The sequence below is a fragment of the Bos taurus genome, chromosome 26, assembly GCF_002263795.3.
Source record: "Bos taurus isolate L1 Dominette 01449 registration number 42190680 breed Hereford chromosome 26, ARS-UCD2.0, whole genome shotgun sequence".
Lineage (NCBI taxonomy): Eukaryota > Metazoa > Chordata > Mammalia > Artiodactyla > Bovidae > Bos > Bos taurus.
The window spans coordinates 34,940,411-34,967,246 of record NC_037353.1 but is presented as its reverse complement, the minus strand read 5'-3'; the positions used below and the strand labels follow the sequence as shown (position 1 = coordinate 34,967,246).

The following is a 26,836-nucleotide window of genomic DNA, read 5'->3' as shown; positions in this document are numbered from 1 at the left end:
GATTTGATTAGCAGATTAGACAATTGTTTTCTTATCCTTTTGAAAATGTTCAAGTCTTTGGACAACTGCTATCAGTTCAATACTGTACACATATGCAGGTGTATTTTGCTCTGCAAAAAAAAAAAAAATCTTTACTTTTCAATAACTTTCCAAAGGAATCTGTGCCCCCACCAAAGGAATGAATGCACTCACGCCTTGATGTGAATAGTGGGTCTTCCCATTAGGTCTTTCCCCAACCCATCAATGTTTTCTTGTTTTTTAATTGTCCTGTCTCTTTATTCTTTATTAAAGAATAGTTTACATACCATAAAATTCACCCATTGTGAGTATACAGTTTATTTTTATTACATCTAAGCACTCGTGCAGCCATCAGCACAATGCAGTTTTACGACTTTTTCATCACCTCAGTTTGACTTTACAGTCGACCTTGCTCAGTCTTATTCCATCCTTCTTCCCAGCAACCACCAATCTACTTTATGTCTCTTTCTTTTTGCCTTTTCTGGAAATTTCATAGAAAATGGAATCATGCAATCTGTAGTCTTCCATGTCTGGCCTCTTTCACTGAACATTAAAAGCAGTAGCTTTGCAGTATTCTCTTTTGTGAATGTTCCACATTTTGTTTATCTGTTTAGCTGAGAGTCATTTGGATTATTTCCAGTTTGGGATTGTTATGAAGAACACTGCTGTGAACTTTTGCGTATAAGAATTTGTGTGGACCTAAGTTATCGTTTCTTTTACTTGGAAACCTAGGAGTGCAAGTTCTGGATCACTTGGTAGATTTATGTTCAACTGTTTGAGAAACTGCCGAAGGGGTTTCCAGAGTAGCTGCACCGCTTTTCACTCTCACATCCATCGATGAGGATTCCAGTTTCTTCATGTTTTCCAACATGTGCTATGGAAAAGTCTTTTTCATTATAGCCATTGCTTTATAGTTGGCTCATTGCATTGTAGTATCTCATTGAAGCTTTAATTTTATTAGCTTGACTGATGATGTTTAAAATATTTCCATGTGTCACACTCAGATATCTTCTTTGGTGAAGTGTTATTTAAATCTTTTTCCCGCTTTTTAACAGGGTTGCACAGCCTCTTATTATTGCACTCTAGTAGTTCTTTATATATTCTGGATGCTGTTCCTTTTTTAGAAATATGATTTGCAGAAGTTTCTTCCAGTCTGGCAGGTCTTTCCATTTTCTTGATGTCTTTTGAAGAGAAAAAGGTTTTAATCTTGACAACATCTGATTTATAATTGTGCTTTTGTATAATGTCTAAGAAATCTTTGCCTGACCCGCAGTCACAAAGATTTTATGTTTTTGTCTAGTAGTTTTATAGTTTTAGCTTTTATATGTAGGTCTGTAATCCAGTAGACGTTAATTTTTGTGTATAGTGTAAGGTAGGGATCTGATGGGACATATATATTCAGTTGTCCCATCGATATTTATTAAAAGAAAACATCCCTTCCCTATCAAACTGTCATGATACTTTGTTGGAAATCAGTTGACCATAAATGTGTGGGTTTATTTTGGAATTGTCTCTCCCATTGCATTGACTTTTATGTCTATCTCACTGCTGATACCACTCAGTGCTTTATATCTCAGTGCTTTATAAGTTTTGAAATCAGGTAGTTTAAGTCCTCTACCATTATCCTATTCTTTTTCCAACATTGTTAACTCTCCAAGGTCCTTTGCATTGCCATGTACATTTTAGGATCAGCTTCCCAGTGTACAAATAATCTGGCTGGGATTTTGGTAGCAATTACACTGAACCTGTTGATCAATTTAAAGAGACTGGTTAGGTCTTACAGGAATATATACATCTAAAGATAACATTTATCTTGTACTGTTGCTGCTGCTGCTGCTGCTGCTAAGCCGCTTCAGTCGTGTTTGACTCTGTGTGACCCCATAGACGGCTGCCCACCAGACTTTCCCATCCCTGGGATTCTCCAGGCAAGAATACTGGAGTGGGCTGCCATTTCCTTCTCCAATGCATGAAAGTGAAGTCGCTCAGTCGTGTCTGACTCCTAGCGACCCCATGGACTTCAGCCTACCAGGCTCCTCCGCCCACGGGATTTTCCAGGCAAGAGTACTGGAGTGGGGTGCCATTGCCTTCTCCTTATCTTGTACTGTTAAACTGCAAAGACTACTTAGAAATTTTTGTACTGAGTTCCTTAGAAGGAGATAGTTCAGTTCAGTTCAGTTCAGTCACTCGGTTGTGTCCAACTCTTTGCAATCCCATAGACCACAGTATACCAGACTTCTCTGTCCATCCAGCTCCCAGAGCTTACTCAAACTCATATCCATCAAATCAGTGATGCCATCCAACCATGTCATCCTTGGTCGTCCACTTCTCCTCCTGCCTTCAATCTTATCCAGCATCAAGGTCTTTTCCAGTGAGTCAGTTCTTGGCATCAGGTGGCCAAAGTATTAGAGATTCAGCTTCAGTATCAGTCCTTCCAATAAATATTCAGGACTGATTTCCTTTAGGATTGACTGGTTTTATCTCCTTGAAGGAGATATCTAGAAGGAGATAAAGACAGCAGTAATCACTTGCAAAAGGCCAATATGCATTTCCACTGGAATATTGCAGCCTTTTTTGTCCTTTTATATTTTGAGCTGGTCAAAGGGAACCAGAGCATTGGAGTGCACTTGTGGATATCTCTTCACACCATTTTGTGCATCTTTTCTGGGGAACCCTCTCCCTGATATTTGGAGCAGGGGCCACTGTTGGGGTTGTAGTTGGTGAGGGAGTGGGGCAGCAGCATGCTAGTCTCTGTGCAGACTGGCTTTGCAGACTTATGGAGAGCCCTCTGGGCTTCGTGCAAGCTGCCTGGGCAGACTGATTTATTCATCTTGCCCAGGATCCAAACTCTGGGCCAAGGCACACCCTCATTATCCTGCCCAATCAGAATGCTGAATCAGCCTTCCGGAACAGGTGAGTGGTAACTTCGAGATCAAGCTAGTCCGGTTGCATTGGAAACCTCTCCCACTTCAAGGGAAAAAGCAGCAAATGCAAAGAAGCCTGAGTTAGCCCCACCTTGCCTTTCTTCAGGAGCAGTACCAGGAACTAGTGTGGTTCTGCCTCTCTTCCCACCCGTACACCTGCCAGGGAAGCAACGTCCTTGTTACTGCCTTTGGCTTCCTCGTCTACCATCAGGTTTCCCCAGTTCATGGTGATCTGCATGGACTTATGTCAGTGCTTACAAAACAAAAGAAGCTGATCTCTGTGCCCCACCCTAGGGCCATTGAATCCATTTTTAAAAGTCTCTTGGGTGTTGCTTATGTGCAGTAAAGTTAGAAAACCCCTGATCTAGGCCAACACACTGGCCTCCAAATGCTTGTGTGTCCTTAAACCTGAAAGCATCATCAACCAGAGCCATGTTTGCAACAGTCTCAGGGGTTCCCAAGTGGCGCTGGTGGTAAAGAGCCTGCCTGCCACTGCAGGAGCTGTAAGAGACACAGGTTTGATCCCTGGGTCAGGAAGATTCCCTGGAGGAGGAAATGGCAACTCACTCCAGGATTCTTGCCTGGAGAATCTCATGGACAGAGGAGCCTGGCGGGCTACAGTCCATACAGTCACAAAGAGTCAGGCAAAACTGAAGTGACTTAGCATGCAGGGACAGAAAAGCAATTTGTTTCTTTTTTGGGGTATTCTGAACATCATCTCTGAATCAAGTTAGATCTTTTTTAAAAAGGTCTACCACCCTAGACCTTGATAGTTTAACTTCCCCTATGAAAATGACTTCATTCAGTGGCCTTTAGTCTACACCCTCTGTTTTTCTCAAGGCTTTATAGAAGAAAAACTACTTGGATGTTTCCAGCCATCAGTGAAATCAGTGTGGAAGTTGGTTAGCTGCTCCAGAACTGAAGTTCCCCCTGTGAGAATTCCTTTGGGGCTTTTTGGAGGCAGTTTATGCAAGAGGAGGCCTGGAGTCAGGCAATCAGGACTCACAGCCCAGCTCTGCTTTGTGGAAGCACTGGGAGCTTCGGAGAAATTGTTTGCTCTGAGTTTTCATTTCTCTGAGCGTTTCATTGTTCGAGGAACATGGTTGTAAAAGAACACGTCCCTCACAGGGCTGTGTGAGACCTGTCACTCAGAGCCCTGGGAGCCACGCCTGAAACAGAGCAGGCCCGTATGGAACCTCAGCCCATGGTTGAGGTTCACAGCCTGTGACTAATTTAGCATCAGGAAACCTTGCCTCTCTAGTGACAATTGTATGTGGCCATTTTTTAACCCAGTGAGACCAAAGTGGCCCATTTTCTCTTTTGTCCTTATCTACTGAGAAGCTTGCATCACTGTGAACATGTTGGCCTGAGAGTGAAACCTTTTGATTTTTCTTTTTCTCTGAGGCTTTTGTTTCATTGTTTTCAGATCACAGCCTTCTCCGATAAGCATCCGGAAGTCCTTTGGGGAAGGAGGTGTGGTCTGAGCTATAAATGGCTGAAGGCTGACTTCAAGGACCCTGTTCCATATCTCCTGAGCTATATCAGGACTAAAGTACTACAAGAGAAACGGTGGTGGGGAGGTGGGGGGAGAGAAACTGAAACAGACAGTTAGCCACCCCGGAGCTAAGAGAATTATCTGTCCAAGGATGGGGTCTGTGATCGCAGTGCTCTGTTCTCCCCACAGTGGTCTGTCCTCCCAGCACAGGGCTTAGGGTACCGGAACTCCTCCTGGCTTTCACACACCATGGGGTCTTTGGTTCATTTCCAATCTCTGCCATCAAGAATGTCCTTTCTCTACCCAAATTGCTCTTTTGTTAACACTGCCATGTAAGCTTGGAGAGGGGTGGGATTTTACACAGAATCATAGAATCTTACAGCAGGCTGGGACTTGAAATTGTCTAGTCCAGGGTCGCACAGAGTCAGACACGACTGAAGCGACTTAGCAGCAGCAGCCCTTCACTTTCTACAAAGGAAGAGCCAGGGCCTTGGAGACGGTAAATAGTGACATAATGGAGGTCTCATGAATAAGAAATAAAGAAATGATACCCCAGTCTCCTAATTCTGAATCTTGTAGCCCTTTTCCTTCACTCAGTGTCCACAAGGAGCTCAGAGCTCCTTTCTCCTCTTCCAGATAGTAAGTTTCACAAATTTGGTGCCTTGCACCAAATTCTGCCTTGTAGCAGATGGTGTTTCCCCAGATGGAATTCTCACCTGTATGATAAAGTTTATACTTCAATTTAGAGATCAACTAGACAGAAATAATAACCGCAGAAGCATGACTTAATCAGTGCTATTAAAGGCAAGCAATTTCTAGCACTTTGTGTATGCAGGTGCTTTAATGAAACTCAACTAGAGTTAAGTGCCAGTCCGAATGTGGACTTTTTAACGTATGCATTTTGAATGTGTGACAATAAATAAGGTTGTAGTTTTTTAAGTAACAGGGTACAAAGATGGATGAAAAGTCACCATTCGCCACAGGACTGTAGGAAGTCCCAAGGACACATCTGGTCTGTCAGGCTGGGGCAGAGCTGGAGTTGCAGGATGTGAGTCTGGGGGCAGGTACTTGGTAACCATCATTTATGGAGTCACCTGTCACAACAAAGCCCACAGTGCTTTAAAAGTTTGCAATCAACAGCCTCCTCTCCACATGAATCATGTGTTCCTCTTCATTCTTCCCTGGGTGCTGTTTAGTCTCATTTTACTCATTATCTGAAATTCTTTTCCTTCTTCTAAAAATGACTCTATTTTAAATGCCTTGGATTCAGCTACATCCGTTTTTTTTCCTTTGGTTAGTTTGCATGTAACCCTGTCTGTGTTCAGCTCTGGTACTTTCCCTGGCCCTGCACACAGGGCTTGTCTGAGAACTGTCATGTGAGAAGAAGTGAAACATGTGCGGGGGTGGGGGGCTCCCTTATCTCGAGCCCTTGACCCTGTGCCCTCCCCCGATCCCCCCAGGCCCACACTGTGGGCCCACACAGACAGACTTTCGAACAGCTGTGCAACTGCCCTTCGATTCTGGCTCACTGTATTTCCTGACATGTTCAGCATCTTGGGATGAAGCAAGTACACAGGTCAAGACTGATACCCCTGGAGTTACACTGGCAGTGTTTCTCAGCAGGGCTTTTACTAATGATTTGCAGAGCAGAGCCTTGCCACGGGGGTCCTGGCCGAACCTCCCACCCATCTTGTGTGACAGTTCATGTAATAGCTACTCCCCCGTGCCTGTCCTTGGGCAAGGGTGGATCCAGAGAGCCTTTTATCAGCATCCCAGACTGCACTAGCAAGCCTTCTTTATGTGGATGGTCCTAGAACCACCTCTGTTCAGAAGCTCATTACATTGTCTTCCTGTTATTGTTGTATGCAGTGAATCACAGCATTGTCAATGTCATCCGATCGTTCACCCTAGCATCCCTGTGAGGTGGATACAGCCGTGAGGTACTGTATGGCGATTAGCTGTGATTCTAGTTAGGGACTCACGCTCCAGAGTCAGACCACCTGGGTTCGCACCCTGGCCCTCCCACTTTCTAGTTGTGTGACCAGGGACAAGTTTACTAAAGCTCTCCAAGCCTCAGCTTCCTTATCTGGAGAGTGGGGAGTAATAACCTCAGTAGGTTCTTATGAAACGAACGCCTGAATGTTTATGAAGTATGGAGAACAGCGACTGACACCAAATCATCACAATAAAAATGTTCCCTTTTACTGTCGCTGCCGCTATCAACTCCATCATCTCTACAGCAGATTTTCCAAGAGTGTGTGGTTTGCCCAAGATCACGTAATGACTCCAAGAGACAATGGACTTTTTTCTTCTTCGTTTTTATTTCCTTATTACACAGTAACATAAAAATGAATTCTTGTAAAAGATCAAAGCAATACAGAAACATATAAAGGAAGTTGTTAGGTTCCCACCTGTACTCTTTCCTCTCTCTCCACAAAGAACCACAGAAAACTAATTGGCATGCCTTCTCCCCACCTTCTCTCTGGGCAGGACACACATATAAAATCAATATAAGTATGTGTGTGTGTGTGTGTGTGTGTGTGTCTTCTTAGGCTTAAACAATAGTAACTGTGCCTGACTTACAGGACTGGTGGTCAGTGTTGGCGAGAGTGGGGCATGCCAGGAAATACACTAGTCCTCTCTCATCGGCTCCATGAGATAAATGCTATTCTACCCATTTTACAGATGTGGAAGTGAAGGTTAGAGAGATTGTCGCCTTTATAGGACCACATAGTGCTGAAACTGGATTTCAATCCAGCCAGACTTACCCAGTATCTCCACACTTTTGACCACAGCTGTATGTGGCTGTATCATAGGTATTGTTTTTCTGTTTGAGTTTCTTCTCTCATTAGTTTGAACTCTTTCCATGTAAGTATATATAGCTTTGCTTCATCCTTTTAATGGCTACATATGAGTCAATGTTTTGTTTCACCACTTTCTTACCTAGGCTTCTGTTTCCTTGTTCTTTGCCCTTATAAATAATCCAACACCAAATATCCTTAATACTTTTGGACACAGGTGTGAGAATTTCTGTAGAGTGGCTTTTACAAGTGGAATTGTTCATCAGGGAGTAGTGTGCACACATTAAATTTAAGTATTGCTTTCCAAAAAGAATTTTGCTCACTGACAGTATGTGAGAAGGCCTGTTTCACATTAGTCTTTTTTAAATTGAATTATTTATTTATCTTTGGCTACACTGGGGTTTACACACGCAGACTTTCTGTAGTTGCCGCGCGTGTGGGCTGCTCTCTCGTTGGGGTGCACAGGCTTTGCATCACGGTGCTTCCCTTGCTGCAGAGCAGGCTCTAGAGCGCCTGGGTTTCAGTAGTTCCAGCGCACAGGCTTGGTTGCCTCATAGCATGCGGAATCTTCTCAGACCAGGGATTGAGCCCGTGTCCCCTGCACTGGCAGGTGGATTTTTAACCACTGGACCACCAGTGAAGTCCCTCACCTTAGTCTTCTTTTTATCTTTGCCAATTTGTTGAAGAAAAATACTCTTCTTCTAAATTGTGTTTCCATGATTCCTGATGGGGTTGAGCTAATTCTTTATTTTCAGGGTAATCTATATTTCCTCCAGAAATTGCCTTTTGCCTATATTGCCATTTAGTGTTCATTGTAGATGCTTGTTGTATATTTTGGATAATAATCTTTTATATTTTCCTGCATTTTTGTCTTCCATGTAAATTTATAAAATTGGCTTGTCAGTTTACATAAAAGAAACTCCTGTTCATATTTTGATTGAGAATTTGTTGCATTCATAGGCTCATTTTACATAATTTGGCAACTTCACGATATTTACTTTTTCCTTCCATAAATACCATATGTCTTTATTTAAGTCTTTCATGCCCATCAGTTAGATTCAACTGTTTTCCTTGTGTAGATCTTGCACTGAAATATTTATTTACAAATGGGGACCTGTTTTCTCATCACCTAGGCTTAATTTGTATTGTTAATGAATAGAAAAACTATTGGTTTTTACATATGTGTTAAATTTTTATCTAGCTACTCGACTGAACTCTTGACTTTTGTACTTATTTCTTGTTCTTGATCTATCACATTGGCTAGGAAAAACAGTAAAGAAAAACACTGGTCAAAGTGTACATCTCTGCCTGCTTCCTGTCTTTAATGAGAATGTCTGTAACATTGCAGCACTAAGTATGGTGGATCCATTTTATCAGCGCGCAGAAACTTCTACTGCTAGCTTAGTGAGGGGTGTGCCTTTCACTGCAGACTACACCAGACTCCTGTCAAGGGGCCTTAACTGTTTCCTCTACATTTTCCTTGAGAATTCAGAGATTGTCCTCACTGCCTGGGACCTCCCAGCGTTAATCTCCCAGCTGACTCAACAGCGTTTAACACTGAGTAATATTTGCTCTCGTCCTCCCTTCACTCACATTGAACCCTGGCTGGCCTAAGGCAAAGAGTCACTTTGTGTTATCCTATACCCCTCCCCCCAGATAAATACATAATGCTGTATGGATAAGAACAAAATTCCAGTTCTGGAATTTTCTGGCAGGCACCACTGAAAAGAATTCATTCCTGGCTTCTAGTTTTAAATAACTTCAACTTTTTTTCCCCACTGGGTTATCTTGAGTAGCTGACCACCATTTCACACTCTAGTGGCCAAGTGGTTTCATAGTTTGCACAGGAGGGTGTGAGAAAGAAATCACCACCTGACCTCTGACTTCCTGTGGAGATTTCACGCAGGCACAGGGTGAAGCCACTTCTAACTCGAGGCTCTCAGCACTGCCTTGCACACAGCTAATGCAAAAGAAGTATTTTCACGGTTGACTGAGGACATGATTTAATTGCAGAGTACATTTGATAATTTTTAGGCGGTGAGACTTTCTGCTGAACTATGAACGAAAGGATTTCATTTTGTCAGGCGTGTATTTGGAGCATGACTCTAATGTGACTTGGCACCTGTCTAGAGAAGTGTCCCTGGGTCCAGTGACACTTCGCTTTGGGGAAGTCAACACCTGCTATGGTGGCATCTGTCATATTTAAGAAAGTGACATGCCCATGAATAATGCAGAGCTGCCTCAATAAAATGCCTTCTTCAGAAAACAATTAAAGTGAGACATTGGCAGAAGATTATCATATGCAGCAGAGAGGCAAGTTAGGCCTCTTTCCAAAATTAAAAAGCAGTGGATGATATCTTTTACTATGGTTTTCTCATCTTGATGTAAGCTGGGCAGATTATATTATTTTCATACTGTTTAGCTAGAAAGTGAAGTGAATTCGCTCAATCGTGTCTGACTCTTTGCGACCCTGTGGACTGTAGCCTACCAGGCTCCTCAGTCCATGGAGTTTTTCAGGTAAGACTACTGGAGTGGACTGCCATTTCCTTCTCCAGGGGATCTTCCTGACCCAGGGATCAAACCCAGGTCTCCCACATTGCAGGCAGACACTTTACCGTCTGAGCCACCAGGGAAGCCTGCTTTAGCTAGAAAGATCAGATCAGATCAGTCACTCAGTCGTGTCCGACTCTTTGTGACCCCATGAATTGCAACATGCCAGGCCTCCCTGTCCATCACCAACTCCCAGAGTTCACTTACACTCACGTCCATCAAGTCAGTGATGCCATCCAGCCATCTCATCCTCTGTCGTCCCCTTCTCCTCCTGCCCCCAATCCCTCCCAGCATCAGAGTCTTTTCCAATGAGTCAACTCTTCGCATGAGGTGGCCAAAGTATTGGAGTTTCAGCTTTAGCATCATTCCTTCCAAAGAAATCCCAGGGTTGATCTCCTTCAGAATGGACTGGTTGGATCTCCTTGCAGCCCAAGGGACTCTCAAGAGTCTTCTCCAACACCACAGTTCAAAAGCATCAATTCTTCAGCACTCAGCCTTCTTTACAGTCCAACTCTCACATCCATACATGACCACAAGAAAAACCATAGCCTTGACTAGATGGACCTTTGTTGGCAAAGTAATGTCTCTGCTTTTGAATATGCTATCTAGGTTGGTCATAACTTTCCTTCCAAGGAGTAAGTGTCTTTTAATTTCATGGCTGCAGTCACCATCTGTAGTGATTTTGGAGCCCAGAAAAATAAAGTCTAACACTGTTTCCACTGTTTCCCCATCTATTTCCCATGAAGTGGTGGGACCGGATGCCATGATCTTCATTTTCTGAATGTTGAGCTTTAAGCCAACTTTTTCACTCTCCTCTTTCACTTTCATCAAGAGGCTTTTGAGTTCCTCTTAACTTTCTGCCATAAGGGTTGTGTCATCTGCATATCTGAGGTTATTGATATTTCTCCCGGCAATCTTGATTCCAGCTTGTGTTTCTTCCAGTCCAGCATTTCTCATGATGTACTCTGCATATAAGTTAAATGAACAGGATGACAATATACAGCCTTGACGAACTCTTTTTCCTATTTGTAACCAATCTGTTGTTCCATGTCCAATTCTAACTGTTGCTTCCTGACCTGCATACACATTTCTCAAGAGGCAGATCAGGTGGTCTGGTATTCCCATCTCTTTCAGAATTTTCCACAGTTTATTGTGATCCACACAGTCAAAGGCTTTGGCATAGTCAATAAAGCAGAAATAGATGCCTTTCTGGAACTCTCTTGCTTTTTCCATGATCCCCTGGATGTTGGCAATTTGATCTCTGGTTCCTCTGCCTTTTCTAAAACCAGCTTAGCTAGAAAAGAACCTACTAAATAGGATCCTTTCTTTCTATTGCTTTAGTACAAACCACAGAGAAGGCAATGGCACCCCACTCCAGTACTCTTGCCTGGAAACTCCCATGGATGGGGGAGCCTGGTAGGCTGCAGTCCATGGGGTCGCAAAGAGTCGGACACCACTGAGTGACTTCACTTTCACTTTTCACTTTCATGCATTGGAGAAGGAAATGGCAACCCACTCCTGTGTTCTTGCCTGGAGAATCCCAGGGATGGGGGAGCCTAGTGGGCTGCCATCTATGGGGTCCCACAGAGTTGGACATGACTGAAGCAACTTAGCAGCAGCAGCAGCAGTACAAACCAACATTGGTCTCCAACGTCAATTTGGATGTTAATGTTTTCGAGGTGAACTTTTTGGGGAGATGGAGTAGACTTATGTCAGGCACATGGTGTGTAATTGGCAACTATCCAGGAGAGCCTAAGCCAAGAGACAACCGCATGCCAGAAACCCCAAGAGGCAAGGCAGCCCCACGTGGCAGACACGAGCACTGATCTTTGAGCCCCTTGTGGGGCCAGTGCCATTGGCTTCAGCTTCTAAGGCTGTTGGTATGAAAAGTTTGGTCAGTCAGACAATTATCTTTCCCGCCTTAGCTTTTTTCTCTTTTCCTCAAATTGCCATGTGCAGAGAAGAGGCTGGGACACTGCCCAGCGATAGACTGAACATTTGCTACCTCTTCTCTTACAGGCGGGTGACAAACATTACCACCCGAGTTGTGCACGATGCAGCAGATGCAACCAGATGTTCACAGAAGGAGAGGAAATGTATCTGCAAGGTAAGGTGGTCTGGAGTGGGGAGAGAAAACTGGGCTATGTTTGTTTGTTTTGAAGAGAAGGAGGCATTTCATTAGCTGCAAGGCTACCCAGATCCCAAATGAATGTAGCCAAATGTGACCTCATCAGTTAGTATTAATCAGCCAAGCAATTGACATGCTGGCAGTGAGCCCCTGAGGCTGTTAACAAACGAGTGGATTGCTTATGGATGAATGGATTGAACTTGATGCCATGGAGATAAGGCAGGAGGAAAGATCAGCTAGGCCTCAGGAACCCCCAACCCCCAGGAATATGCTTGGGAAACAAAAGATCAAAAGAGGAAATGAATGTCTAGAAATGTTACATACTGGATGGTTATAATACTTGGTTTTTCTCACTTTACTTTCCTGGGAGAAGGATTTTGGGGGGCCTCCCAGTATGCTCTTATCCAGGCTTTTAGGAAGAAGAAAATTTCATATTTGGCGAATTACATCACAGATGTTCTTCATCCCATGAAGATGAGATTGCTGTCATAGTGAAAGAGAGAAGGACAGAGAGTGAGAGAGAACACACCCAAAGTTCCTGACAGCGAAGTTGAGAGGTTTCTGATGCCAAGGAAATGCTCATTACCAGAGGGCCATTCAATTCTTTTTAATGAAAATAATTTTGAGAAATTTTCCCTATGTACAGCTATGATTAGCTTTTATCTCCTCTAAAATTCTGAAGCTTTTAAGAGAGTTTTAGGGAAGGATTCTCCTCCAGTCAAACAGTACCATCTGTGCAAGCATTTTACTATTTTTAGCTGGAAAGAGTCATTAAATAGACAAGGGCTGATCAGTAAAATTAGCAAGAATATAAGAGCTATTGCTTGTTCAGTTTGCTAATTACTGGTTCTCATTGGCCTTTGCATGTCATTTCTTCATCTCTGCACATAACACTATGTGTAGTTTTAATGAATGGTTTGCTTTGCTCTTGATTTTTGTTTTTACGAAACTAAGAAAAGTCTCCAGAAACGATTCTTGAGTACTAGATCAAAGCTTTGGCTGCTCTCCCCTTAAAGAACGCTAGCTGTATGAGAAATTGACAACCCAGACATCCTTTTTAGCTTTAGAATGATTTCTCTGAAAAAATTACAGTGGAAAATCTCACTGAATTTTAAAGGGCCTGATGAAGGCAAGTGACAAGCCCCAAATCTGTGGTCTCATATGGGCTTTATATGACACGTTTCCCCCCAGGACAAACTGTGAATCCTTGGGAGCAGTAGACAGGTGTCACTTTACATGTTCAGCATGGAGCAGATTTATTCTTCAGTTGGTCTCCAGGCTGTTTTAGATCTAATGTGTCAGTCACTGCACTCACCATCAAAGACCCAAGAGTGTATATCACCCCAAGAGTGTCTGCTAAGAACTGAGACTCAGGGCTTGGGTGCACCTCTGTATGTTCACAGAGTTCTGCAAGCTGAGTAAAGAGGGTGATTTCAGGCTGTACACAAGTACAGCACATTCATACTATAGATAAACAACGCTGGGAATTTGGGCTATGTTCCGCATTTGAGCATCGTGAATCTTTGCTGGAGTTGGGCTCTGGTGTTCTTTGCCTGTGCTCTCAGCACATCCTTGAACAATGAGAGGCTTCATCTTCCCCAGCATCTCATGTTCTCTCTGGCTTGCATTCCCTGTGTGTGTGACCTCTGGAGGACAGTTCAATGCCTTGTGCACCCCCAGGGTTCTGGGCCAGGATGTCCACTCAGTAGAACCTCTGCAGTGCACCCTGCTCCGCTTCCAGCCCTGCTGCCCACCCTACCTCCCCCCAGCTCTCCACATTAAGAGGATTTCTGTGCTTTGAAGCCAGCCTCAGAGTAAAAGCCAGTGCTGAATGGACTATGTGTCTGTCTGGCTTTGGTTTGATTTTTTTGCCCTGGGTTAAGCAAGATAGAAATGACTGCTAAATAGGGATTAGAGTATTATTCTGATATAAAATGTATTTACACTGTCATCAATTTAATAGTATTTTTAGCTCAGTGGTGTAAAATAATTCAAGAGTTATTTTAATTTGATAGCTTTTCAGGAGAGAAAGAGTTCAACAGTGAAATGTAAAACATAAAATATTCATACAGAGACTCATATTAAGTTTATATCATTGACATTGTCCTGCACAGACAACCTCATGACTCTTTTAACAATTTAAACGTAGCCAGAATAAATTTACAAATTTAGGCAAAAAAAAACTGTTTTCAACTTAGTAACTATTTGTTGAAGTCTTTTTAAGTCCCTCTTCAAATTCTTCCACCATTCCCACGTTTGAACGTATTCTTGTGTGAACGTAGGACTTACATGTAGACCTTAGCCATGAATTACATACATTGTATACCTAGGCAAAAAAAAATTGCATAGGCAGGCATTGAATTCTTATAAGAAAAGAGCTTTCTATTGGATATAAGTGTTTTGCTTAGTTCTGTGATACTGGTACCATCCAAGAAAGCGCCTTAAATTCCTGTAAAGTGAGGCATTGACCCAGGACCAGAAAACAACACTTAAGTAGTAACTTCACTAGTTTAAAAGTAAAGACCTTTTAAAGTTAACTAAAAGGTTAAAAAGTTAAAGGAAAACTTGTGGATTTGTAATGTAAGTTTCAAACTTTCTGCTAGTTGGATTGATTTCCTGTGTCTGTGTAGGTAACTGTATAATTGAAGCAACAAAAAAAATTTGGTGCGTTTTGCTTCTGGATATAGATGATCTGGTTTGACTTTATTGCCCTCATCTAAATTGCTTGGTTGTTTTGATGTTATATAAACATGGCTTATGGCTTATATTTCTGAAATTAAAAGTAGATATTGGGAAGTACACAGACATTACTTTTAAAGAATAATGAAAATGAAAAATGAAACTTAGTTGCTCAATACAGACTCTTTGTGACCCCATGGACTGTAGCCTGCCAGGCTCCTCTGCCCATGGAATTCTCCAGGTACTGGAGTGGGTAGCCTGACCTTCTCCAGGGGATCTTCCCAACCCAGGGATTGAACCCTGGTCTCCCACATTGCAGGCAGATTCTTTACCATCTGAGCCACCAGGGAAGTCCCCAAAGGACAATGATAACATTTGAAAAATAAAAAATAAAAAAACACTGCCCAGTTGAGAACTAAATGTCTCTTTCATCAAGACACTCTTGTGCCAAATGAGGGGCCTCTGTGGGCTAGGATTATAACTGTTAAGAACAAGCTCAGACTAGATGCAGAAAACTTACCTGGAATTTGAGCTATCATGGTTCACTTGGGCACAGGGCCTCTCTCAGAAGTTCTGTGTAATAGGACCGTGGCTGCTTTCCATTTCCTTTACTCTTAGATGTGCATTGTCTTTCCAGGTTCTACCGTTTGGCATCCCGACTGTAAGCAATCAACCAAGACTGAGGAAAAGCTGCGGGTAAGGAAGGCTTTGGCACTGTGACGGCAGAGGTACTTGCTGTCCATCGTGTTGACGGTCACTGATTCTTGGGACTGCAGTTTGGGTGAAATTGCTTCTTAGGACTTTTTTTTCCCCTTCTATCACAAACCAAGTAGAAAGGCCATTTGGCCAGAAAAAGAGGTTTCCTCCTACCTTCCGCTGATGGTGATTCTTGTTTCAAATGCTTTTGTTAGACAAAATAAGCCTTGCTTCATGTATCAGGTTCTTAGGAAAGCATTCAAGGGGCAAAGTCAAGTTCTAGGTCCAATATCTGGTGACTTCCTCACCAGAGGAGGATGTTTTTTGTACTTCATCCATCACATCACTCAATCCAAACTCTGCAGCCATTGCTCAGCTCTTGCTACATTTGATTGGCCTCTCAAATCCAAGTTCACCAAGTAGCCTCCATCTCCAAAAGCTGATGATTTGTTAGATAAAAAACCTTTGGGGAAAATCATGATGAGCTCAGACGAGTCAGTGGGAACAAGTGTCCTTGATTGTTTTTGTAACTGAAACCTTAGGTAGCATCAAAATATTTTCAAAACTCCCTGGAACATGGATCACACGGAGAATAGACTCTATCTCTCACCTGTTTTTCCTTTCTTTCCTTTGGTTTTTTAGCATTTCTCTCAATTCTAAAGCCTTCCCTTGATCTTACTCTGTTCTCAGATCACCACCAGGAGACAATATTCTACCTGTTTCAGAAGCAAAGAGCTGTACACAGCTGCAGGGCCATGATCATAATCTGTTTCTTACTCAGATTCCCCTAGTTTTTCGCTTGGGCTGTGAAGTATTTTTCAGAGCAGTAATCAGACTAGACCCCAGTCCACAGTCCCTTCATTTAACTACCTTAGTGGTTCCCTTTGAAACAGCTGGACTACACCACCTGGTGTTTCAGGGAAAAGAATGGACCAAATTTAGTTTTTGAAGCCATGCTATAGATGAGATGGTTAGGTAGCATGACCAACTCAATGGAGATGAGTTTGAGCAAGCTGCAGGAGATAGTGAAAGACAGGGAAGCCTGGTGTGCTGCAATTGATGGGGTCACAAAGAGTCGGACACGACTTAGCAACTGAACAGCAATATTCTAGAATGTGGAATCATTTCTTCTTGATCTGCTGTTAGCAGTTGCAAGAAGCTATATATGTGATCCCCAGCAGTCACACAGCTGCTACATCATTGTGGCCTGATTACTAATGTGTCATTTGTGAAGGAGTGACTTGGCTTCAGAGAAATGATTATCAGAACCCGCCCATTTTTTTTTGGCCTTCCACCGCTGGGAATGACAGCTCTTATTTTCATTTTTCAATATCTTTTCTTTATTCTCAGTGAAGCTCTTGTCTGCCTAGAAGCTCTATTTCCTCTGCTTTTGTTTTTTCAACTGGCATCTGTAAGATCAGATGGAGATATTTTGTCATTTGCATAATTTAGAAACTTGTCCCTTGCCTGTGACCCTGAATAAAAACGGATGTCTTAAAATTCAGTTAACATGAGCAGACTTTAAGTGGAGGGGGAAAAATCACTTTTTCTCAAAATAATGGAGTAAAGACCAGACACACTGGAGAGGAACTTGTTCACCAAGATTAGGATGATTTGCGGAGAAGGCGATGGCACCCCCTCCAGTACTTTTGCCTGGAAAATCCCATGGATGGAGGAGCCTGGTAGGAGCTCAGTTGGAGACGACTGAGCGACTTCACTTTCACTTTTCACTTTCATGCATTGGAGAAGGAAATGGCAACCCACTCCAGTGTTCTTGCCTGGCGAATCCCAGGAATGGGGGAGCCTGGTGGGCTGCCGTCTATGGGGTCGCACAGAGTCGGACATGACTGAAGTGACTTAGCAGCAGCAGCAGGATGATTTGATCCCTGTTTCGACATAGAACTTCAGCTTGAGCGTGTGTACCTAGCCCTCTCATCTGTCAGTCAGACAGGTGCACGCTGGAAGTTGCCAGCCTCTGGGATTTTCGATGAGTCATGGATGCTTTGAAGCGGGTTATCGTTATAAAATGCTGGCACCTTAAAGATAGTGCTTACTGTCACTTTAATCACAGGAATGCAGAATTCACTGTGTAACTTGTAGATGCTCTCCCCAAACCAGCCTCGTAGTGGTGGTCTGCACTGTCTTTACAGTGTTGCCCTTGGTGGTTGAATAATCATTTTTATTCCATCCCTGATGAAGTCTTCTGGGAGACAAAGAGAGGAATGCTAACGAGGCCAGACTGAGTGGAAGGTGTCCTTTCTCTGTAAGGACTACTTGAGTTTGCAGATTGTGCTACTAAAATGGCTTCGAAAAAATCAACCCTCTTGATCGCATCTTGATGGAACTCTTTGGATAAGATTATGAAAACAACTAGTGAGATACTTCCACTCATTCTGGCCGAGAGGAGCTGTAGTTTTTTCTCCCTTTAGTGAAACTTTTTTCTCCTAAAGCCAGCATTTACCATTTGGGAGGTCTGGCCGGCCCCCAGCTCACTCACTCGGTAGTATGGGTGATGTACCTCTAAGAAGACGAGGTTCTGATGCACCCCAAGTGGGGCACATGTGGATGCTGATGGGATTTAAAAAAGAGGCTAGATTTTGAAGAAGGAGCAACTCTTGTGCTCTCTTAAGGGTGTGTCTTTGGAGGACAGCCTTGAGCCAGGACTTTCAGGCCTTTTTCCCAGTGTCACATCAGTTCAGTTACCATAGCAAAATGAAAATGTTTTAAGGATCTTTCAACAACCCCACTGAGTAATCCACATTCTCCAGATTTCAAGAACTGGTGGGGTGTTTGTAATAACAGAGTCTCAAGAACATCTGTCAGTGGCTTCTAACTCTTCATATGTAAGAATATTTCAGCCAAAATAAATGGAAAGGAATGATGGGGGGGGGGCGGGGAAGGTTGGAACATAGGTAAATATACTGTAACGTAAAGACCAGTTAGGGAATTCCCTGTAAGTCTCATTGTTAGGACTCGGCACTTTTACTGCTGAAGGCATGGATTCAATCACAGATTGGAGAACTAAGATCCCGTAAGCCACGTGGGGTGGCCAAAAGAGAAAGAAAATGAAGACCAGTTACTATGCTTTCAACATGGACTTTAAAAATACACACACACGCCCCCCACCCCCGACTAAAGTGATTCCACATCGTTGCTGTTGTTTAGTTGCTCAGTCATGTCCAACTCTTTGTGATCCCAAGCACTAGCCCACCAGGCTCCTCTGTCTATGGGATTTTCCAGGCAAGAATACTGGAGTGGGCTGCCATTTTCTCTTCCCAGGGGACCTTCCCGACCCAGTCTCCTGCATTGGCAGGTGGGTTCTTTACCACTGAGCCACCAGGGAAAACCTGATGTCACTTATCACTTATCAAATTAGTTTTCCTACAGGTTTTTTTGTTGATAGTGTTTCTGAATCGAGGCTATTTCTTTCTTCACTCTTCCCTTTTTCATGTTTTACGACAGCCCCCAAACATCCGTCGATCTCCGTCTGATTTCTTTTATCCCAAAAGTCTGATTCGACGCACAGGACGGTCCCCGTGTCTGCAGGTTGGCACCATGTCTGAGCTGAGGCTCGGGGCCGCTGTGCCGGGGGCCCCAGGCTTCTGTCGCTTTTCCTCCCCTTGCTGCTCTCCCCACATAACTCTGGGCTCCCATAGAGGCAGATGCTTTTTCTCACCCCACGGAGTGCATCTCACATTCTGATTCTGGCTATTTCCTGCTCTAGACAATGTTTTCATTTAGAGTGGTGGCTAAAGCATTGTCTTCAGGACAGCGAGCTCATTGGAAACCACTGTTTCGGTCCTGTACTCTACTCACACATTTGTTCGCTGAACAAATATTTGCCAAGTACCCAGGTACAGTAAGGAAGAAAAGACAGGTACATAATTATTAAAAGATATTGAAACATATCACAGCATAGGGATCGTAAACATCAAGGCAGGTCAGGTGAGGGAAAGGGGCTCAAGGGGCGCTTCCTGGGAGAAGTGGTCTCTGAGTTGAGTTTTGGAGGCTGGATGGGATTTGAACACATAGAGATGATGAGAAAGGGGTGGGCCTGACGAAAAGAGCAACAGAAGTGTGGAGCTGGGGAAATGCAGTACTTGGGGAAGGAGAGGTTTGGCTCGAGGAAGGAGTGGCAAAGTGGAAAAGAGAACAAATAAGACTAGCTACAGCTCTGCAGAGGCGAGACACTGACATGCTCTCTCAGTGGCTCTCCTTAAGAATCCCTGCCAAGTAGCTGTCCTGATTCCCATCTTACAGATGGAAAGACTGAGACCATCATAGTGAACTAACTTCCCCAGAGTTCTCCCAGCGGTAAGTGGAAGAGCTGAGATTGGAGCCAGTAACTCATGTTCTTTCCACTGTCCTACAAGGGGAGAGTGAGAGAGAGAGCTGGGAAGACACAAAGAGGAGAGCATGAAATACTGGCCAAGTCTGATGGTGCCCAAGGAAGAGACAGGGTGTAAGGGCGGCACCATCTCTCCAGAGCATCCCCTGGAACCTGGGAGAGTCCTCAGCCAGCTCTCCAGATGAGCAGCGAGGCAGGAGATTGTGTTCCCTGCACACGCTTGACCTTCTTTCGGGGTTTCTGAGAATCAGTTGAAACCTTGGCCCGTTAAGTTACAAGTGACTTTCACGGCCCCAGCTCTGTCCAGATGAAACCCATCATGCAGCTCTGTTGACACTCAGGGTTGCGACACAGCTCTTTAGTCTGGGCTTGACGCCCGTGCCTGTTTTCTCTGCCTGCCAGAACTGCACGATGGCCCAGGACAGTTTGGGTTTGGGTCTACTTTCATTAAAGCTGTACCTGCTTTCTTTAAATGATTTGAAAGATAGTTAGAAGTACAGAGTTTCAGAGGGGAAAGAAACCTTTTAGACATCAACCCCTGGAGTTTCTCCACCTACAGAGTGAAGTCAGTCCAAGGTGTTGCAGGTCAAAAGGAGCAACACTTATCCGTAGATTCCAGGCCCTGAGTGTACTGCATTGGCCCGTGAAGCTGGGTTACGTTCAACTTATATTTGTCATATGATCTTCATCTATCTTAAACCTTTGGCTCCAACAGCAGAGTTTCACATACAGTTAACATACAGTGTCATGAATCCAGAGGAACAGCCAGAAATTATTCCCATTGCAAGTGAGTTCTTAGAATTAGTACCTACTTGGCAAGAAATTGCTTTTTCAATAGCTTTTGGTTTTTTCCCTGAAAGTATGCTTTATAACTCAAATAGTGTTTTATTTTGTTAGCCTAAGGCTATTGCCAAGTGATTCACTTTCATGACTTTAAGAAAAATACCATCAACTGTGAAATTTTTTGGTCTTCTCCAGACCCTTACATTTAAGAGATGTGGTTGGCTGGAGAAGAGAGAGAAAAAAGAAGAAAAGAGAGAAAGAGGTCTATTTTGGAAAACCTTCTCTCTTCCTACCCTGTTGTTAAGCATGGGTATCTAATTCCCATTGTCGAACCTTAAATATCAGTAAAGTTAACTGTAACCCTGTCACAGAAAGGTATAAATCACTTGGGACCCGGCAGAGAAAATGAGCCATTTGACAAGCTCTTGCTTCACCCATTGGCCATCATGGCTTATCAAAACCTTTGAGAAGCCTGAAAATGCCAAAGCAATTCTCAAGCCACCCAGATATTTTGGTCTTTTAAATACTGTTGACTACACAGTAGTTCATTTCACCAGATTAGTATCAAGTACCTTTAGTGTTAGATACACTGTACCCCTTGCAGGGACTTTCAGCACTTCATGCCCTGGAAATAAGCCTGGTTTTATTATAGAGGAAGGTCATTTTATTTTTTATTTTCTGAAATCTCCTCTTATTTCCTCTTGCTGAATTACAGGTAAAAGAAAATGGTGAGGAAAAACATTACTAATTTGGCCAAAAAGTTCATTCAAGTTTTTCTGCAAGATGTTATGGGAAAAAACCCAAAGTTTTTGGCCAGCCCAATAGAATGACCTAAGAAAAATATATTCTGGTTTCACTTACTTGGAAGAGTTCTATAAGAAAAGCAAATTTTGTCTACAGGGAAAGGTCGGTAATTCATTATAAACAAACCACACCATATTCCCAGGACCAAGTTTGTAGTAATCTGGAGTGGATCACTTGCTTTTGTTCTAAAAAGGGGCTTCTGGGCTGTGCCTTTGGAGGCTAAAGCATGAATGGCTGCCATCCAAAGTGGGCATGAGTTTTTTTTCTCTTCTGAAACTAACACTCACTGTATTATAACGTATGCACTTGCAGACCCATAATATACCAAACAAATACTGTGTGTCTATTTCTGCAAAGGAGCTAATTAGAGGCTGTAAGTATATCTACAATAAGGAAATTATGCTATTGGTTACTGTTTTATTAATGTTGCCACCAGACATACCACTTTATTCCCAGCTTTCTCTCTGTTCGGATATTTTATTCTTTTTGGTGTATCAGAATGTACAGGTGTGAGGATTTATCCTGCACAGTGAGGACTCTTGGCCATAGTAAAGGCTAATGGTGGTTGCACACCTGGTTCTGGAGAAGATACTGTGCCTTCACTACTCAGGGCACAGGTTCGATCCCTGATCAGGGAACTAAGATCCTACAAGCTGGTGGTGCAGCCAAAACTAAACCAAAAATAAAAGCAAAAACAAACAAAAAAACTGAAAGGATTTCCTCTTTTGACTTAGCAGTGAATATTTAATATGTTAAGATTTTTTAAAGTATTCCTTCTTCTGCAGCTATTATCACCTCCTTGTCTGGTGAACTTCGACAAAAACCCAAGGCAGGTACTGTCAACCTTAGCAGCACTTCGTATAAGGTGTCAACTACCTTATATGAGTAGCGGTCCCGTAGGCCCTCATACGACCTCTCTGATCTGGGATCCAGTTGCCTGTAGTTCTCTCCCTTCTTAGAGCATGGCTTAGGATGAATGCAGACTAGATGAACATAGCTGTTACTCCCCAGCTCCTGTGGGGTGAGGGGAGGTCTGGGGCAAGAGGGCTCTCCAGCTGTCTGCTTCTAAGAAGGGACCGGGTGTGTGGGGCGGCCCACAATTGGAAATAAGCAAAAATGTCATTTCTCTGGTTAATTTCCAGGCAAAGCTCCAGTAAGTGTTTTTAATGGTAAACATTTAAAGATGTTTGAGAGCTGGCGAATTTCTTCGGTGTAATTTTCATCCTGTGACTGTGCCTTCCGAAGTGTGGAACAGGTGGACAAAGTCAAGCCTTAAGGGAAACAGCAAGTGAAATGTAGTTAGAGAGTTTTTTTAAAGTTTTGTACAGAAAACAAAAAGATGTGCATTTTTCAAGCATCTACTATTAGCGATCAAATGTCATTTTTTCCTCTTTCATGTTGAAATGAACTACTAGTCCGGTGAGACCTCTCTTTGTTGATTTCTTTCTTTCCTTCGAGGAAAAATAAAAAGCCTTTTTGAAACTGAAAGTAGGTATGTGAAGATGTACTGGAGAAATAAATGTAAATTTAGACACTTTCTTTATGAAAGTGCTTTTCTTGCATGAGCCACATACAACTAGAAAGTTCTTACTGAAGGATCCTTTTCTCTTGTTGCCAAAATGAGGATTAAAGGCTAATCTTGTTGGCAAAGTCCTTTGAAAGATCATAGACTGTTTATAATCCTACTTATATCTACCTTGCTTTTCCCATGCTTTCCTCTACCTTCCCTGCCCCCCAAAGATGGCATCAAAAGAAAAAACTGAATTTTTCCAACTGAGCTTTCAAGTTGTTTTTTTCTGTAAGGCATGAAGGAAAAAGTGAGAACAAGTAGATTGCATCTGTTTTAACAGCTTCATCACAGCTGTATAGGTTTGGTTTTTTCCCCTCTGTAGAACAGAAGTGGGAAGACCTTTGGGGATAAATATTTGGAATTATCTTCATTTATAATATAGGCAAGAAGGTAATTGTGTCTATCACAGCTCTCATAGAGAATTCCACAGACAAAGCCTGTTGACTCATTTGGGTTCTTGATTTAATTCGGTGAATCACTGTTGTGAACTTGGTTATCTGAATGGGATGAAACAGTAATTTAGATGAAATAATTGCACATAAAGATCATCTGTAGAAATATGGATTATCTGTAACTTTGTTACCACCCGAAGAGGTGACACTAGAATTAAGTTAATGATAAAGAAGAAACTGTCAGTGGGATTTGAAAGAGGGAAAACATGTCAGGAAGCTGTTGCTTTTGAGGTTAAGATGAGCCTTAATTCTGAGTGTGTGGATATGAGCTGTCATGTCAGAAGACAGCTCTGTGCCTTTTGATGTTGAAGGCCATCAAACACTATTAGCAAGTTGTATATTAATTAGAGGGCAAACACAGTTAGAAGAAGAAAAGGGGGGCTTCAGTGATAAACAAGATGTTCATTTAAAATTCAGCATGTCTCTTTTCCTTCTTGTTTTAAACTACTATCAAATTACATTTGCCTTTAGGTCTTAAACCATTTGGGTTTCTTTTGTCATATGATGTAATATTAGGAATTGGCTCTTTTTAAATTAACATTTTAAAACACAGAGACAATAAAATGCAACATGTTTAGAAGGCTAGAAGTTTAGAATTGAAATGTAAAATTCTAAATATTTAAGATTCCAACTCAAAAATAATAGTCCCACTTTTAGGAGTAAGTGTTTTTATCTTCAGAAAAGAGACCGCTAACCTCTGCTGGTTGAGCAAACACACCAGCGTGGGGAGCCGTTAGGGGCTGTGGCGTAAGTGGCCCATCCCTGTGTACCATTTAACTTGGAGCACGGTTCACGAGGGAGCAGACAGGAGTTATCCTGGCAGATCAGACAGGCTTGAGCAAGTTCTCTGCCATCCATTATGGAAGGGTGATAGTAACTAGAGCCTAGACGCCAGCTGGAGAAGTTGTTGTCTTGGGAGGGTACAGATTCGTTCCATGGAGTTCTCCAGAAAGGGAAGGACATTTGTCGGCTCTGGGTGGGACCACTGCCCCATCCACAATAGTTAACTATTGAGACAGTTAACTTACTTGAGTTCTGATGGGAAGGTCTCCAAGGGTGAGAACTCGAGGGAAGTCTGGTCATTGGAGCTCACATCCAAAATGACCGTCCAGTCATGAGGACCAGGACAGAGAGAGTCCTGCCCTTCATTATTTGAGATGCTGGCAAAGAACTCCAGTCTCACCTCTGTTGTCCGGAAAATGCTGGGTCTTCGTCATGTGCGGGGCAAGGTACTTGGAGCTTTGTACGTACTGTTTCATTTCTCACTAGGAAAGAGGTGTTGTATGTACCCTCTCCTCCATTCTATACACAGATAAACTGAAGCGTAAGGAAGTTAAAGGGAAACAAGGAAAGAGTGAGAAAGGGAAGGAAAGGGAAAAAAAGACACTCGTGTAATGTCATACAACCAATAGAGCCAATAAATGCGTCAAGGTATTAGACTCCAAAGCCAGCCTTTGAACCCCCTAGATTATGCTATACAGAGCTGTATTTTATTCCATTATTTCATTTTAAACAGGAAAACAACTTAGGACCCCTATGAGAAAATAGGCAAGCAAGGGCGTAACTCAACCCATAAGCAAGATGTCTGTAGAAGTAAAATTGACAGTAAGGTTAGGAGGCCAGAATAAAGCTAAAACAAACAGGGGCGAATGCAGTGAAAGACAGCAGGTTCTGAACCTCCAACACGTTGTCACTGTTTCTGAAATACACCAAGTGGTCTGAAGACACACTGGGCACAGTGATATCAAAAAAGAGCCAGAGCAGCGGTGGATTTGTTGAACGTTGGCTTGACTTCAAAAACTGACTATGAAACTCTCAAATCTTTATTTTGCAATCAGAGAAGCCAGGGCAGTTGGATGCAAATTGGAAGTGACTGCAATCTGAAGACAATGGAACTTGAGAAGAATTTTTGGATGTTAATACCTTTAGCCCAACAATATTAAAACAGTAAATGAGTAAGATAAATGCTTCAGAGAAAGCCTGTGTCACTCACAGGATGCTCAATCCTGTGAAGAATGGAGAGAGAGAGACTGAGCTGGGGACAGGCTGGTTCAGCCAAGAGATCTTTTCCAGCCGAGTATTTCTCCATCTCTGGAAGGGAGCACTCAGGGCCCTTTCCTGATCCCTGTGCGCCTTCTTCCCCAGCTGTATTCCTATCAGGGTGCATAGTACATCAGAGGAAGAAACACTTCAGAGCCACCCCCAGGTCCATTGTTAACAGGAAACAAACAAAGGGTACCTGACCCACATTTTGGCAGAAATAAGGATGAGGAACGTGGGAGAGACCCCAAAGCTCAGCGTGCACTTTGGCTATTCACACAGTGTCCTCATGGCTTGTTAATGAAAACAAGCCGTTGTCATAGCAACACCAGCAACCCAAAACATCTGACTCTCCTGGGGAACACCCTCTCCCACCCCACCCCAACAGCGAGCTATTACAGGCTTCTTAGAAGCTTCCAAGTGGCAGTCAAAACACTTTCAGTTAGCATGCACTCTCTCCTGCTAGTTCATCTCCTTATTTTTCTTTTACTTTCACCTCATTTGTCCCAAAGCCATGGTGATGAAAAGTAAATGGCTACCCTTGCCCTCCGATGTGCGCAGAAAATTTAGCGCAGGGATTAAGAGCTCAAGCTCTGCCTTTAAAGCATCTGGTTTCAAATCCTGACCCTTGCCCACCTGTGCAACTTTCCCGTCATTTAGAAAACAGGGGTGCTGGCAGAATCTCCTTCCTGGGGTTATTGGGAAGATTAAACGAGAGCATACTTGGGGAGTGCTCAGCACAGGGCCTGCCACAGAGTAAGTGAGTAAGAAATGCTCAGTACTGCTAATCTCATGTTGTTGCCTAAGAGGCCTCATTACTATATCGAGTTTGGCAAATGTTAGATCCTGGCAACTTGAAGCTGAAGGACTGCCTGTAGTAAATGATTGTCTTCTCTGTCCATGGAATTCTCCAGGCAAGAATACTGGAGTGGGTTGCCGTTTTCTTCTCCAGGGGGTCTTCCCAACCCAGGGATTGAACCTGGGTCTCCTGCATTGCAGGCAGATTCATTACCACTGAGCCACCAGGGAAGCCCAGTTATCCCACAGAGAGGGTTACTGGCTCAGCTTTCTGAAGCGGGCGCATCTCTCTTTATAGGAAGGCTGCACTTTGGTGGTGTCCCTTGTATGTTTTGATTGGCAGATTGATCCAGGAGTTGGATTTGGGGAGTCCTGTTATTACATGAATCCTTTCTTTGGTAATATATTCAGATGTGGGGATTCTATCATCTTGAGATACTCCTGTGATTGGAAAATTGTCACTCGAGGAGGAAAGTGCTTGTACAAGGAGGGAGGGCCGGAAGGGTCGAGCCTGGCTCGCCTCCACTGTGCCCTGTGCACTCTCCACCCCCTGCCCCCCTTATGTCTCAGAGATGTCAGGGACCCTGGTGAGAACGACTGATCCCACCCCTCCAGTGGATTCTTACTGTCAAAGCAGGTCCAAGCACTGCCTGCCTCAAGGTGACCAGGCGGGCTTGCTTTCCTTGTTTCAGATGTGAGGTCCATAGTGATACAATATCCTTGTTTTTAGAGGGGGTTCTAGGGACTCAGTTA

The 26,836-nt window shown here is 43.2% G+C and overlaps 1 protein-coding gene across 18 annotated transcripts in view; it reads left to right on the top strand.

Moving 5' to 3' along the window:
• The window catches only part of ABLIM1 (actin binding LIM protein 1), a 329,208-nt gene that overhangs the window by 262,664 nt on the left and 39,708 nt on the right, over positions 1-26,836 (top strand). For 9 of the 18 annotated variants that reach the window (XM_059882064.1, XM_024986096.2, XM_059882062.1 and 6 more), the window contains 3 exons: positions 11,805-11,892; positions 15,230-15,288; positions 18,751-18,834. In XM_059882064.1, coding sequence (XP_059738047.1) covers positions 11,805-11,892; positions 15,230-15,288; positions 18,751-18,834 — 231 coding nt within the window. The remainder of the gene's footprint in view (positions 1-11,804; positions 11,893-15,229; positions 15,289-18,750; positions 18,835-26,836) is intronic. The other 9 variants (XM_059882069.1, XM_059882066.1, XM_059882065.1 and 6 more) reach the window with 1 other exon arrangement.